The 16,196-nt window shown below is 40.9% G+C and overlaps 1 protein-coding gene across 2 annotated transcripts in view; it reads right to left on the bottom strand.

Annotated features, from left to right (window-relative positions):
• ints2 (integrator complex subunit 2) overlaps positions 1–16,161 on the bottom strand; it is a 60,528-nt gene extending 44,367 nt beyond the window's left edge. For both annotated transcript variants that reach the window (XM_072243545.1, XM_072243546.1), the window contains exons 1-8: positions 15,820–16,161; positions 13,920–14,227; positions 10,156–10,294; positions 8,567–8,669; positions 8,091–8,204; positions 6,562–6,692; positions 2,408–2,581; positions 797–1,026 (exon numbers count right to left, since the gene is read on the bottom strand). In XM_072243545.1, coding sequence (XP_072099646.1) covers positions 797–1,026; positions 2,408–2,581; positions 6,562–6,692; positions 8,091–8,204; positions 8,567–8,669; positions 10,156–10,294; positions 13,920–14,212 — 1,184 coding nt within the window. In that variant the 5' untranslated portion in view covers positions 14,213–14,227; positions 15,820–16,161. The remainder of the gene's footprint in view (positions 1–796; positions 1,027–2,407; positions 2,582–6,561; positions 6,693–8,090; positions 8,205–8,566; positions 8,670–10,155; positions 10,295–13,919; positions 14,228–15,819) is intronic.
• Between the last annotated feature and the right edge of the window lie 35 nt (positions 16,162–16,196).

Here is a 16,196-nt window from a genome sequence, read left to right as displayed (position 1 = left end):
GTCATGTACGTTGGCTGCATGTTATTCTGTTGACTATCGTGTGCATGCTTGTTGGTGCCGGGAGTGTAGCGACACTTGTGGGCTGCTCCTAGCACATCTCAGACTGTGTTGATTGTGAACGCAAACACACTTCACTGTATTTTTCAATGTACAACCTTAATGACTATCCTTCTGCATCCTTCCCCAGCAATATTTTTTTTCAATTTTTTCCTGCTCATTGTATTTCCATGATATTTGCCACTTTGCATTCAAGTTAGCGATTCCCAAAAGATTTTCTCGTCCTAACAAAGGCCATTATTTTGTCTAACATTCTTACACACAACAGCCACGTTTGTGAAAATCAAACAGTAGTAATAAGCAAATTTCTCTCCAAACTACAAGTTTGAAAGGCTTAAAATTAAAGCCTCCACCATCTTATCAGTTAACGCAGGTGGATGAGGAAGCAAAGCTATAACTTTGATAATCACTTGGACTCTTCCTTGCACACGTCTGCATGGAGATGCAATACTAGGCTAATTCTTATACTCTGAAACTATGATGCTCTTTTAATGCCAACAGACAAGATTAAGGTAAAAAAAAATGGGATAAGCATCTAGGTACACAATGTTTCTTAATACTAAGCAGTTTAATTTACCATTTTGATTACTGACTCATCAACAGCCAAGATTGCTATATTTTTCCACCAACTCTGCTCCCTTTCTCTAATAATTCAGTAGTTTATGCCGCACATCCTTTGTGAAATATCCACTGAACAACAATCCCCACACAGAAATCCATATATCATCTCAGTCCATACTTGAGGCCAGCAATTCCCATCAGTGCACAGTACAGACGTAGCATTGCGCTCGCTTTCACCACGTTTTCTTCCTTCAGTGCAGAGTATACTGATATGTTGGGCTCCATGTCAGTGTCTGCGGTGTCTTCACCAATGCGGCTACTGCTGACTGTCGGGAGGATTGCCATTAGCTCCAGTAACAGCTGTCGCCTCATCTGCCACAGTACCGAACTGCTGCGCTCCCGCTTCCGCTGAACAACAAAAAATTTGGAGTTACACTTTGCATCTTAATTACTCTTACTGCCAAAGGGGAAATGTAGCAGAGTATTAACTAATCATACTATACTGCTTCTACCACATAGAAGACAATAAAGCCTAGAAAAAATACATAATACAGCAAAATCTTCCTCCTTACAAGTTTCTATCCAAAAATGTCCAAATCAAAAGGCAGAAAAATTCTCAGTTTCAAAGTCACCTTCTCTACCCTTTAAGGAAGCACTCCACTCTTTGGCAAAATTATTCCCCTCAAATACTGTAACAGTGTTATTTTACATAACACTGACATACTTCCTTAGTCTCAGGACAAACATCACCAACCACTTGCATCCATACACAGCAGCACAGTGGTTAGCTATTGTCTACAGCACCAGCTGTAAGATTGGGTTCTGATTCCCACCTCTGTCTGTAATGAGTTTGTACATTCTCCCTGTCACTGCATAGGTTTTCTCCAGGTACTCTGGTTTCCTCCCGCATTCCAAGACACTGGTTAGGGTTATTGAGTTGTGGGCTTGCCATGATGGCAATGGAAGCGCGACAACACTTACAGGCTGCCCCAAGCACAATCGTTTCTGATTTGATTTTATGCAAACAACACATTTCACTGTATTTTTCGATATACATGTGACAAGTAAAGCTAATCTCTTCAATAATGTTAGACATCACAAGGTAGGAGCATGGTCAAGAAATAAGTGATACCAAGGCAGAGATGCCTTAAAAGAGCAAAGGATTTAACAAGAGCAGCAATAATAGATCTGGAGAGACATGCACCATGAGGAATGCTGACAACTCAGAGGATTGTAGAACTGGGGGAACCTACAGAGACAGGTGACACAAATCATACTGCTAAAGAATACAAAGATTAAACTTTAAGGTAGGCACATTCAAGTGCTTTATCGTTTGAAAGAGTAACTGGAAACCAAAAAATGTTGGTGGGCTGTAAGCTATTATTTGGCCAATTGGAACAGAGTTCACAAATAATTGAAATGGCATTGTTAATGGTTGAGATGATATGAAAAGAAAAACATGGAGAGGTTGGAGAGGATATTCCAGATCCTAAGGAGCTGAAGAGTAGAGTATTGATAATTGGATGTCTGCACACAAGGACAACATATCATTTTGTAAAACTGCACTATGGCAATAGACCATGTTGTGCTGACACAGTCATTATTCATCAGTTATCCTTGATGTTTTAGGGTCCTGAAAATTAAAAACAAAATTAGTCATGAGGAACATCATCAACATTCAATAGGAAGACTTCAATTTTTAGCAGATCTTTTGAATATTGTGTCCAATTAGTTTCAAATTAACTTTCAAAACCAGGTGAAGTCACAGCCAACATTGTTTGTTTCTCACCTGCTGCCCATTGCGGATGAACATCCCAAACCAGGTTCTCACTTTAGCATTAGTTCCCAATAACAGGCCACTAACAAATGACACTAAGTCAGTCACGGTATCATCAGAGCCATCATTCTTGCACTGGTCTAGGGTCAGAGCTATTCCAAGGCCAGGGAGGTGGCATTCCTCCACCTGTAACGAAACAAGGCAGCAAAAGCACAAGGAAGCCCAAGAACACCATTTAGTACATGTATTCATAAACTGTGTATATGTATTCTAATATGGGCTGTCCACTACTCCGTTATTCTGTACTTTAGCATGTACTAAGTTCTCCTTCTTACCTCAAATTATTAAATTTGACTAGATTTAATTAAATTGATAAGCGGCAAAGAGTTTGTGTTGTGATCCGAAAGCAAACTCGACTAGAAATTGATAACAAGATCATAATATATAGGAGCAATTAGGCCATTTGTCCCATCGATTCTGCTCTGCCATTCGATAATGGCTGATCCTTTTTTCCCTTCCTCAGCCCTACTCCCTGGCCTTCTCTCCCTAACCTTTGATGCCGTGGCCAATCAAGAACCTAATCAATCTGTTTTAAATACACCCAATGACCTGGCCTCCACACCTGCCTGTGGTAACAAATTCCACAAATTTACCACCCTCTGGCTGAAGAAATTTCTCCCCATCTGTTTTAAATGAACTCCCCTCTATCCTGAGGCTGTACCCTCATCCTGGACTCCCCCACCATGGGAAACATCTTTTCCAGATCTACTCTGTCTAGGCCTTTCAACATCTGAAAGGTTTCAATGAGATCCCCCTCTCATCCTTCTAAATTTCAGCGAGTACAGGCCCACAGCCATCAAGCGTTCCTTATATGATAACCCTTTCATTCCCAGAATCACCTTTGAGAACCTCCTCTGAACCCTCTCCAACGTCAGCACATCTTTTCTTAGATGAGGAACTCAAACTGTTTGCAATGCTCAAGGTGAGGCCTCCCCACTGCCTTATAAAGCCTCAGCATCACATTCCTGCCCTTATATTCTAGACCTCTTGAAATGAATGCTAACATTGCATTTGCCTTCCTCACCACTGATTCAATCTGCAAGTTAGCCTTTAGGGTTTTCTGTACAAGTACTCCCAATTCCCTTTGCATCTCAGATTTTTGGATTTTCTCCCCATTTAGAAAATAGTCTGCACATTTATTTCTTCTACAAAGTGCATGACCATGCATTTTCCAACATTATATTTCATTTGCCACTTTCTTGCCCATTCTCTTAATCTGTTCAAGTCCTTCTGCAGCCTTCCTGTTTCCTCAACACTACTGCCCCTCCACTAATCTTTGTATCATCTGCAAACTTGGCAACAAAGCCATCTATTCCATCATTAATATACAGCATAAAAAGAAGTGGTCCCCACACCGACACCAGCAGAACACCTAGTCACTGGCAGCCAAGCAGAAAAGGATCCTTTTATTCCCACTTGCTGCCTACCAATCAGCCAATGCTCTAATCATTCTATTAACTTTCCTCTAATAATTTGGTAAGCAGCCTCATGAGTGGCACTTTGTCAAAGACCTTCAGAAAACCCAGATATATAACATCCATTGCATCCCTTTTATCTATCCTATTTATAATCTCCTCAAGGAATTCCAATAGGTTCAACAGGCAAGATTTTCCCTTAAGGAAACTGTGCTGACTTTGTCCCATCTTGTCCTGTGTCACCAAGTACTCCATAGCCTCATCTTTAGCAATTGACTCCAACATCTTCCCAACCACTGAGGTCAGGCTAAGCGGTCTATAATTTCCTTTCTGCTGCCTCCCTCCTTTGGTAAAGAGAGGAGTGACATTGGCAATATTCCAGCCCTCTGGAACCATGCCAGAGTCCAATGATTCTTGAAAGGTCATTATGAATGCCTCCACAATCTCCGCTGCTACCCCTTTCAGAGCCTAGGGTGCAGTTCATCTGGTCAGGGTGTGTTATGCACCTTTAGGTCTCAGTTTTTTTTGAGCACCTTCTCCCTTGTAATAGTAACTGCATTTACTTCTCTTCCCTCACACCCTTCACCACATGGCACACTGCTAGTCTCTTCCACTGTGAGGACTGAAGAAAAAAATTTATTTAGTTTATCTGCCATCTCCTTGTCCTGTTATTATTTCTCTAGCCTCATTTCTAGTGGTCCTATATCCACTCTCATCTCTCCATTTTTGTTTTGCACACTTGAAGCTTTTTCTATCCACCTTGATATCGTTTGCTAGCTTGCTTTCATATTTCATCTTTTCCCTCCTAATGATTCTTCTAGTTGCTTTCTGTAGGTTTTTAAAAGCTTGCCAATCCTCTATTATCCTGCTAATTTTTGCTTTGTTGTATACTCCCTCTTTTGCTTCTACATTAGTTTCAACTTCCCTTGTCAACCATGGCTGTACTATTTTGCCATTTAAATAATTCTTTGTTTTGGGAATACATCTATCCTTAACCTTCATTTTTCCCAGAAATTCAAGCCATTTCTGCTCAGCTGTCATCCCTGCCAGCATCTCCTTCCAATCTACTTTGGCCAGCTCCTCTCTCATACCACTGTAATTTCCTTTACTCCACTGAAATACTGCCATATCAGATTTTACTTTTTCACGATCATATTGTGATCACTGCCTCCTAAAGGTTCCTTTACCTTAAGCTCCCTACTCACCTCCAGTTCATTACATAACACCCAATCCAGTATAGCTGATCCCCTATTAGGCTCAACAAGTTGTTCTAAAAAGCCATCTTGTAGGCATTCAACAAATTCAGTCTCTTGAGATTCCTTAACAACCTGATTTTCCCAAAATACCTGCATGTTAAAATCTCCCATGACTATTATAACATTGCCCTTTTGACATGCCTTTTCTATTTCCTGTTGTATTCTGTAATCCACATCCCAGCTGTTTAGAGGCCTATTTATAATTGCTATCAGGGTCCTTTTACTCTTGCAGTTTCTTAACTCAGCCCACAAGAGCTCAGCATCTTCTGATCCTATGTAACATCTTCCGACCCTAAGTCACATCTTTCTCATGATTTGACGCCATTCTTTACCAGCAGAACCAAGCCACCCCCTCTGACTACCTTCCTATCCCTCCAATACAATGTGTAATGCTGGGTAAGCAACCTCATTTTAAATAACTGAACTTAAAAAAAAACTATACTGGGCCATGAGAGCACTCAATACTGTTGAGTAGTTGCCAGTTCATACTAAATTGTTATTATTCAAAGGTTAATCCATTAATCCTTTTGCAAGCAAACACTTCATGTTAAGATACTGTAAGGGCTCTATTTTTCAATGTAATTTAATTCTTGAAATGTGAAAATTAAGCAAAACATATTTTTAAATCAATGCAAATAATCATAAATTTACGTTATTCTGAACGCAATTTGTACTTGAAATTCCTCAAACACCCGAATTACTAGTTCAATCTTGGGCAAAGCACCAGAATTTTACTTATCACAAATTCTGACCAATCTCTTGATTGTTTTCAGTCCCAATTCTCAATTGAGAATGGCTTCATTTCTTTTTAAAGGTGTCAGCTGACCCCCAAAGCAAATAATGTCTTTGCACCTTCCCACTTCAACCCCAAAATACTGGTGCACTGAAATCTGCAGGTACAGCTGCTGAGATGCAATGCTATTGAAAAGTGCCACATTCAGCTGTTATTACACTGACACAAGAACATAGCTATAAAAATTCATTCCAGACATCAGCAGCAGTATCACCAGCAGGTAACTACATTGATTATGGCTGGTTTGAAAGGGTGCAATCAAATTAGCTGCATTACAGTGAAGACAAATGCAATTTTAAATTGGGCTTCAGGATGTTACAAGACAAAAGACCACTAGCCCACCGCGTTTTTGCAGGCCAAGAGTGGAGCTATACGGAATACCTTCCATTCTCTTGGATGTTGCAACGTGGGTTTCTGCCCCACCACCCTATCAGGCGGTTCCAGACTTTCACCCACTGCTTTGAGTGACAGGCTACACTGATGTATATTGGTTTAAGCAGAAATACAGTGACAATGACCATTGACGTGCAGTGCCAGGCACCAGTGGAAACTGCACTGGCCACTGTGGCCTTTGGAACCTACCCACTGGGAGGTTTGTGACAGAATGAGCGTCCTACATGCAAACACAATATCATCTCTTACCACCATAGCTCGGACATTTAAGGCCTGTGTAGGATTCATCTTACAAAGCTGCCGAAGGGCCTCAGTCCTGCGCCGGCCCCCAGTACTCTCCTCGTCCTGCCGCTCACCATTCTTTATTAAGCTCCTGCAAACTGACAAACAGAGGGTCTGTGTTACACCCAATTCACAACATCAGAAGGGAAATAAATCATAAACTGAGAAAGTGTGTTTTTTGTATATGGATTCACATTTTTAAATTACATTTCTTCCAATACGTGAACTCTCCAGCACATTTATGGACAAATAGGTGAATGGAACACTACAGCACATTGCAGGACCTTTGGCCCTCAATGTTGCGTCGACCTATATAAAACTACTCCATGATCAATCTAATCCTCCCTACACAGTATGTAACCCAAACCCTCTATTTTTCTTTCATCAATGTGCCTCTGTAAATGTCTCTTAAAAGCATCAGCCTCTACCACTACTGCTGGCAGTGCATTCCAGACACCCTCCACTCTGTAAAAATAACATACCTCTGACATTGCACCTAAACTTTTCTCCACTCACTTAAACAGATATCGTCAATATTGGCGATTGTTGCCTAGGAAAAAGGAGGTGGCTGTCCACTCTATCTATGCCTTTCACAATCTTATATACCTTGATCACGTCACCTCTCATCCTCTTTCGCTCCAAAGAGAAAAGCCTTAGTTCAAGCAAATTTTCCTTACAAGGTGTACTCTAATCCAGACAGCATCTCTGAAATGCTCCACATCCTTCCTATAATGAGTGACCAGAAACTAACAATCCTTCAAATGCGGTTGACCAGAGTTTTATAAAGCTGCAACATTATCTTGCGGCTCTTGAACTTAATCCCACAACTAATGAAGGCCAATACACCATACACCTTCTTAACTATCCTATCACAAACAAGAGAAAATCTGCAGATGCTGAAAAATTTTCTGTGCGTTGCTTAACTATCAACTTTGAGGTATCTACAGACATGAACCCCAAGTCTGTACCTCCACTCTACCTGTAAGGTTGACCTTCCAAAGTGTATAATTTTATACTTTTCCAGACTGAACTTCATTTGCCATTTCTCTGCCCAGTTCTGCATCGTTCATATCCTCCTTCCACACTATACAAAACACAATTGACCTTTGTGCATCTTCAGACACAATTTCCTTTGCTAATATTTAAAAAAAAAATCAAATAGCAGGGTCACAGAACCAAATTCCTGACTTGGGCAAAACACAAGCCATTACAGACTGCAATATTAAATACATAACCCAATTACAAACAGACTCTTGAACTTTTTCAAGCCTACTTATTATATTTAATTTAGAAAAACAGTACCGTAACAGGCCCTTCCAGCCCAATTACACCGAAGTGATCAATTAACCCATTGCCCCATACATCTTTGGAATATGGGAAGAAACCAGAGCACCCAGAGGAAACCAATATGGTGAAAGAGAAAAGGTACAAACTCCTTATAGACAGCGGTGGAAATTGAACCATGTTATAGTCATGACTGCAAAAGGAAGACTTACCTTCATTAAAGCTGTCTGGGACATTGGCCACCAACAAACACATGAACCAGGACCCATTCTTCACATGCAACAGGGCTTCTGCTACTTCAGTAATTGGCAGTAATGATGGAAGTTCTGCAGTAAGAAAACAATGCTTCAGCTTAGATATCAACTATATTCTGAATATCTTGTATTACACCCAGGGTATTGTTTTAATTTTTCAGAATATTATTTACACCCAACAGAAAATTTATAACAATTTCGATAAGCCAATTATTCTTCACCAAATGGACAAATTATTCATTTTCTGGTATTGGTCTGTATGATGAGAAGCCAAGTTTCTGTAATTCAATTAGTTAGTTCACATTTCAACTCAGCTTTAGAAGGAGCTTTTCCACTGTTGATGTTCTGCTGCAAGCAAATTTTTCCCAAAATTTGTACTCAGAAAACATTAATTCAAAGAATTAAGATAATTTCACTGACAGCGCAAAATTTACCTGCTTGAAGGATACACAGCACATCTGCAACTTCATCGAGATATACAGGGCTTTCAAACAGTTCTGAAGATTTCATAAAAAATTCTCCATTTGAATCAGTTACCTTAAAACACAAATAAACAATAGTAAAATTTATATTAATTAGTCTTGATGAAGGGTCTTGGCCTGAAACATCGACTGCACCTCTTCCTAGAGATGCTGCCTGGCCTGCTGCGTTCACCAGCAACTTTTGTGTGTGTTGCTTGAATTTCCAGCATCTGCAGAATTCCTGTTGTTTTAATTAGAATTTGTTTTCAAATTATTGCCTTTGATACTCAGTTTTCCAAGCTTCTTCCTGGTGCCCCCTTTAAACAATGCAACAATATTACTGTCCTCCAGTTTTCTGGTAACCCATCCACAGTTAACAAAGATGCAAACACCTCCATCACAGCTATCTCAAAAAAATATTATCTCTAACAGCAGCTTGAGTACCATTGCTTGTGTGCCCTTGGAACTGAAGAAAATTGGATTTCACTTCTACTTTTAATGCTTTCATGAAATCCTAATATGCTTCACAATCAGTGCATGATCTTGAAATGTTCTTTGGCAAATACAACCAAAGTTACATTTGCAAAGTATGCTGCAAGGAACAAGTTACAGATAACCTATTAATCTTTATGGACGGTATTTCACAAAATAGTAAAATTGCTAATTGTTTTGTATGTACTCTTTCATTCAGAAAATGATCTGATCAATCATAAACATCAATGTGAACAGTTCTATTTCTGAAGAACAGGTCTTAAGTTGCAGCTTTACGTGGTTTATGTTGGCTTCATTAAGGAAGGGTTCACTTTCTATCCGGAGACTCTCACCACTCTTCCCCATCAGTAGGTTCATATGTGCAAGCTTTAGCTGAGGAAAACTTAATCTCCTGAAGGATGTGAAAATACATTCTGGATTTTCTGGAAAGTGACCGGTTGCGGCAGGGATTGGGGAATGAAAGAACAGCCCCACTTCAGCCTCAGATTTGTATTGAAATGGGATAATCTTTGTGCTTGTTGAATGTCTGCACCATTACCACCGTGGCCTGGCCTTGAGCATATGTGACTGGGACCATGAGAATACGATACACCGTAAAAATGCAGTGTACTATGGGAATACAATGTAGCAGCCTTGAGAGTACAGGCATTGGAACATGAAAGTTAGGTGAATATAGGGGTGTGATTTGTGAAGTGTGGTGACGTGCTGATTGATTCTGTTTTGGTGGTTTGAGCCGGTGATCATGTATTGGTCCACCTACAGCAGCTTTGTAGCAGTGGAACAGATATACAAGTGGAATAGTTGGGGATGATTGAGGTTAGTTCTTCAAGGCCACACCAACATTCTAGTTGGAAATGGTGCCACACATTGGGCGCAGTGGTATGGGCGTTGCAGCAAGAGGGACTTGTGCCTACCTAGACAAATATTTTAATGCTTGCTATTCTGTCCTAATCAACAAAGTTTTGTGGTTCTATGTAAATAATTGGCATCTGTGATTTCTGCATCACTGGGTAGAATCAGCAAACCTTTTAATGTTATGTATCAAGATTAATTTAGGCTGCCCTCTGTACCTTGTTCATGATCACCAGCAATTCACTTAGTGCTAGTCTGAGTCGACGAGGGGAGTCGCTGTGTTCAAACTCCAAAGCCAGGCCATGCTGTAACTGTGACACCAGGATGCTCTCTCCATTTGCCCCACCTAATTTGTGCCTGTCAAGTGGAAAGCAAAGCCCTTAAGTGAGATTGTTGGAAAACAATAAATGATTAAATAAAGCAACACAAAAATCACATTTGCTCGTTGCTTTTCAACACATCAGGATATTCTAAAATGAGTATTTTTGAAATATATTTAAGATTGTAAGCATAAGAGTCATACAATATAGAAATAGGCCCCATAACCCACCACATCCATGCCAACTTTCAATTACCCATCTCAATTATTGATATCTCATCTTGGTCAAGTGCACTAAGTTCCTGGCAGTTCACATCATGGATGACCTCACCTGGTTCCTTAACATCAACTCCCTGAACAAGGCAGCACAGCAGTGCCTCTACTTCTTAAGGTTGAGGAATGCAGGGCTCCCCACCCCTCACCAATCTTAACTGTGTTTTACAGGAGCACCAGTGACAGCATCCTGACAAGTTGAATCTTCATCTAGTATGGCCACTATCGAGCATCGGACCAGAAGTCCCTACAAAGGACTGTGAGAACACCTAAGAGGATCATAGGGGTCTTTCTAACATTCATCAGGGACGTTTATCAGGAGCACTGCGTACGCAGGGCCCTTAGTATTTTTAAGGATCCCACCCATCCATCATCTCTTTGACTTTCTGCCATTAGGCAAAAGACTACAATGTATATAAACAAGAGCAGTCAGGATGAGAAACAGCTTGTTCTTCCCAGGCCATTAGGCTCTGAACCCCCTGCTGCATTGTACTTGAAGTGTTACTGGTTAATCTGTTCTGCACCTTCCAATACACAATATTAATGCACTTTAGTTTGTTATTTATGCATGATTCATCTGCAGATTTTATCCTTACCTTCATAAGTTATGACGTGTTATGTGTACCACTGAGCTTTACATCCTAGTTCGGAAAAACATCTCTTTTCTACATATATTATATGCTTATACACATTTTATATACATGTATACAATTAAATAACAATGAACGCGACTTATTTTTTTTTTTAAACCTAAGAGATACAGCACAGAACAGACCCTTCTTGCCAGCAGCCCACTCATTTAACCCTAGCCGATTCTCAGGACAATTGCATGCCTTGGCAATTCATGGGGTTGTCTGGATATACAAATGTTTGAGAGTATTTACTTCCAGCACCACTCAGCAGTGCATTCCAGAATCCAGCCACCCTCAGGATAAAAGCATATTTTCCTTAGAACCCCGTTAAACTCTTCTCCTTTAACCCTAAACCTCTAGGGTTTGGTGAGAAATTGCAGCAGCTCATTTGTACACAGCAAGGGCAGACAACATAATGAATGAATTTTTGTTTCTAATGTTGACTCAATCTTGCTTGATGGATGAATACTGGCCAGTACTCCAAGGATAACTTTCATTCTTTCTTTGAAGTGATGTTGCAGAGTACTTCTATGTTCACCCATGAGGAGAAATGCTGTTGATTTGGCATCGCACTAAGATGATACCTCTGATCCTGCTGCACTTAGTCAATTCTGCAATTCATCAAGTGTTTGGCTGTATGGCTATCCCAGCCATACCTGGACTATTCCACTTCCCACCCTGTTACTTGTAAAAACACCATCCCCTTCTCGCAATTCCTCCATCTCTGCCGCATCTGCTCTCAGAATGAGGCTTTTCATTCCAGGACGAAAGAGATGTCTTCCTTTTTTAAAGAAAGGAGCTTCCCTTCCTCCACTATCAACTCTGCTCTTAAACGCATCTCCCCCATTTCACGTACATCTGCTCTCACTCCATCCTCCTGCCACCCCACTAGGAATAGGGTTCCCCGTCCTCATCTACCACCCCACCAGCCTCCAGGTCCAACATATAATTCTCCGTAACTTCCGCCACCTCCAACGGGATCCCACAACCAAGCACATCTTTCTCTCCCCCCCACCACTTACTGCTTTCCGCAGGGATCACTCCCTACGCGACTCCCTTGTCCATTCCTGTCCACCCCCCCCGATCCCTTCCCACCAATCTTCCTCCTGGCACTTATCCTTTTAAGCGGAACAAGTGCTACACATGCCCTTACACTTCCTCCCTCACCACCATTCAGGGCCCCAGACAGTCCTTCCAGGTGAGGCAACACTTCACTTGTGAGTTGGCTGGTGTGATATACCGGGTCTGGTGCTCCCGATGCAGCCTTCTATATATTGGTGAGACCCGACGCAGACTGGGAGATCGTTTCGCTGAACACCTACGCTCTGTCTGCCAGAGGAAGCAGGATCTCCCAGTGGCCACACATTTTAATTCCACGTACCATTCCCATTCTGATATGTCAATCCATGGCCTCCTCTACTGTCAAGATGAAGCCACACTCAGGTTGGAGGAACAACACCTTATATTCTGTCTGGGTAGCCTCCAACCTGATGGCATGAACATTGATTTATCTAACTTCTGCTAATGCCCCTCCTCCCCTTCTCACCCCATCCCTAATTTATTATCTATTTTTTCCCCCCTCTTACAATAACTCCTTACCTGTTCTTCATCTTCCTCTGGTGCTCCTCTCCCCCTTTCTTTCTTCCAAGGCCACCTATCTCATGATACTCACCTTTCTCCAGCCTTGTATCCCTTTTGACAATTAACTTCCCAGCTCTTGGCTTCATCCCTCCCCCTCCTGTCTTCTCCTATCATTTCAGGTCTCCCCCTCCCCCTCTCAAATTTCTTACTATCTCTTTTTTCCATTGGTCCTGACGAAGGGTCTCAACCCGAAACGTCAACTGTGCTTCTCCCTATAGGTGCTGCCTGGCCTGCTGCATTCCACCAGTATTTTGTGTGTGTTACTTGAATTTCAATAAAATTCAAAGATTTTCTCGTGTATGAGGATATTGACTGGTTGCGTCACAGCCTCCTATGGAAGCACCAATGATCTTGAATGGAAAAGCCAACAAGAAGTAGTGGATACAGCCCAGTTCATCACAGCTAAAGCCCTCCCCACCACCGAGAACACCTACATGCAGTGCTGTGGCAGGAAAGCAGTATACATCATTAACAAGCCCTCCCACCACTCAGGTCATGCTCTCTTCTCCCCACTGCATCAAGGTGGGACAGGAGCCTCAGGACCAACACTGCCAGGTTCAGAAACAGTTATTACCCCTCAAACATCAGGCTGTTGAACCCAGTGGGGATAATGTTATTCAACTTCATTTGCTCCATCACTGAACTGTTCCCACAACCTGTGGACTCACTTTAAGGACTCTTTGTCTCATGTTCTGGATATTTGTTGCCTATTTATTTACTACTATATATTTTTTCTTTTTGTAGTTGTACAGTTTGTTGTTTTTTGCACTTGGTCCATTCTGTCGGGTGTGGTCTTTCATTAATTCTATTATGGCTCTTGGATTTACTGAACATACCTACAAGAAAACGAATCTCAGGGTTGTATATGGTACTTTGATAATAAGTTTAATTTGAACTTTGAAACTGGAGCACCCGGAGGAAACGCACGTGGTCACGGGGAGAACATAGAACGATGTCCTTACAGATAACAATAGGAGTCAAGCTCCGATCAATGACTCTGTAATACAATTGCACTAACTAAGCTACTATGCTGTCCCTACCCATTAGCTTATCAAGAAATAAAAGAACTTATGATTAACATCTGTAGTAAATTATTTATACCAGTAATATAAAATACCTTAGCTGTTGTTCTTTTGTAGCGTCCTGTTCTAGTGCATGGAAATCCACTGATAATAAGGCCACAATAGAGTTCACCGCTTCAATCCCTGACAGGAGGCGTAGGATGAGTTTTTTATCTTGAGCCCAGGCATCACTCTGGTCAGCTGGGGCACATAGAGCCATTCTCACTAGGCAAGGCAACAGCAGCCTCAGCTCTGGGTCACTCAGTGCCGCCAGCTTTACCACATCCACCTTTTGCATCGCCTCAAATGCAAAGGAACTCACAAACTGCAGGCATGTAAACTCCGTCATCTTCAGTGAAGATACCTGAATAGAAAATAGCATTTACAAATTCTTTCCAGTTCAATAAAATCACACAAATATGACAGTTCTCCCAATAACTTTTGCAATACTGCACAACTGAAGAGATAGTTCTGCTTTTTCTTTCTTTAGTAACCTAAATGAATTTCAAAAACCCATCTTTAGGCTACTCGAAATTTATCTTTGGTTGTTTCCCACACTCCTTAGAAATACAAGGAGTGGAGTGGGCTACACACATCAAAGTTGCTGGAGAACGCAGCAGGCCAGGCAGTATCTCTAGGAAGAGGTGCAGTCGACGTTTCAGGCCGAGACCCTTCGTCCTGAAGGGTCTCAGCCTGAAACGTCGACTGCACCTCTTCCTAGAGATGCTGCCTGGCCTGCTGCGTTCACCAGCAACTTTGATGTGTGTTGCTTGAATTTCCAGCATCTGCAGAATTCCTGTTGTTAGTGGAGTGGGCTAGTTAGGATATCTGTGAACAGAGCTAAAATCCATTTACTTGCCTATGCACTAGATCCTTTTGTTTCTTGACAGCATTCCTACCCTAAAGTAAAACAAAAAATGCTGGGAACACTTAGCAGATTAGAAAGCATTTGTAAAAAGAGAAATTATTAACATTTTAGAGCTGAAACCTTCTCATTCCACAGCTGCTGCCTGACTTGCAGAGTATTTCCAGTTTTTTCTGCTTTCATTTCAGATTCCCAGCAACTGTGTTTATTTTTGATTTTCATTAACAATCTCTCAACATCTATTGCTTTGGGTGGGGGGGGGGGGGGTGACAAAATTCCAAGTCATTTTGTCAGAGAAGAAAAAAAAAAAGAGCTATCTCATTTTGCTTCTTTATTAACTAGCTCTGCTTAAAGATTATGATTCTCCTTCCAGGTCATGCAATGTCTACCCTCCATACCCTGTCCATTACCACAGTATTCCAAAGAAATTGTTTCTCAGTATCTATGACTGTGAATCTCAAATTCTTTTAAAATACCTTACTAGCTCATTCCTCATTTTTAACAACATTTTTACTTCAGAAGACCATAAAGCTTAGACCAACAAATTTAGAAAGCCTATTGACACGTCCATGGCAAACAATATTAATTCAGCACTTAGTTTCCATGCTGTCAACCACACATAAATGCAGGTACATTGTTTTTTTTTGTATTTATTTTAAAGGCCACCTTCCAAATATGTGTAATACTGGGCCTTAATAACTAAATGCCATTGTAAAACCAAACCAAAAGGATGGACAATTAGATTAGATTCAACTTTATTGTCATTGTGCCGAGTACAGATACAAAGCCAATGAAAAGCATTCAGGATCTGACCAGAAATGCAAAGAATAATGTTATTTCCAAAATTAAGGGAGAAAACAAGAAGTCTGCAGATAAATTTTTAAAAAGTTTTACTCTACAATATCATTTCTGCGTATAGCTTTAAAATAAATCATAAAATGACTCGTAATATTTATGTAAAATAATACAATTCCTATTATCAATACTATATCGTGGATTTTAATTATTCAATCAGATCAAAATACAGTACTAACAATACACCTCATCTAACCATAAGAATAATACGCGCAAGCTTAAGTTCAGTTACGTACCTGCTTAGGAACCAAATGATGTTCTTATTAAAATAATAATGCGTGAGGCCTAGTTCTAACTAAGTCCCCGATGTTGCGTAATCCTATTAACCGAGAGGCATATCCTGCGCCGGGGCCTCGCCATTCGCGGGCGATGATTTTACTCTTCCCTAGCTGACGAAACCATCAAACAGAACGTTAACTAAATATCCTCAAAGTGGTCCGTATTCAAGGAATTGTGCTAAAATTATAATTAGTTCTTTCAAAAAATGTAATTCCTGAGTTCATCAATGTGGACTACAACTCCTAATTCCTCTTTACCCTGTCCGACTGGAGACACCGTACTGAACGACACATGGGATTGTGGGCCATCCTGCTGTAACCATAACAACTGACAG

Source organism: Mobula birostris, chromosome 25 (assembly GCF_030028105.1).
Source record: "Mobula birostris isolate sMobBir1 chromosome 25, sMobBir1.hap1, whole genome shotgun sequence".
Taxonomy (NCBI): Eukaryota; Metazoa; Chordata; class Chondrichthyes; order Myliobatiformes; family Myliobatidae; genus Mobula; species Mobula birostris.
Note: the sequence above shows the minus strand (reverse complement) of the source record. Positions and strands in the feature narration are given on the sequence as shown.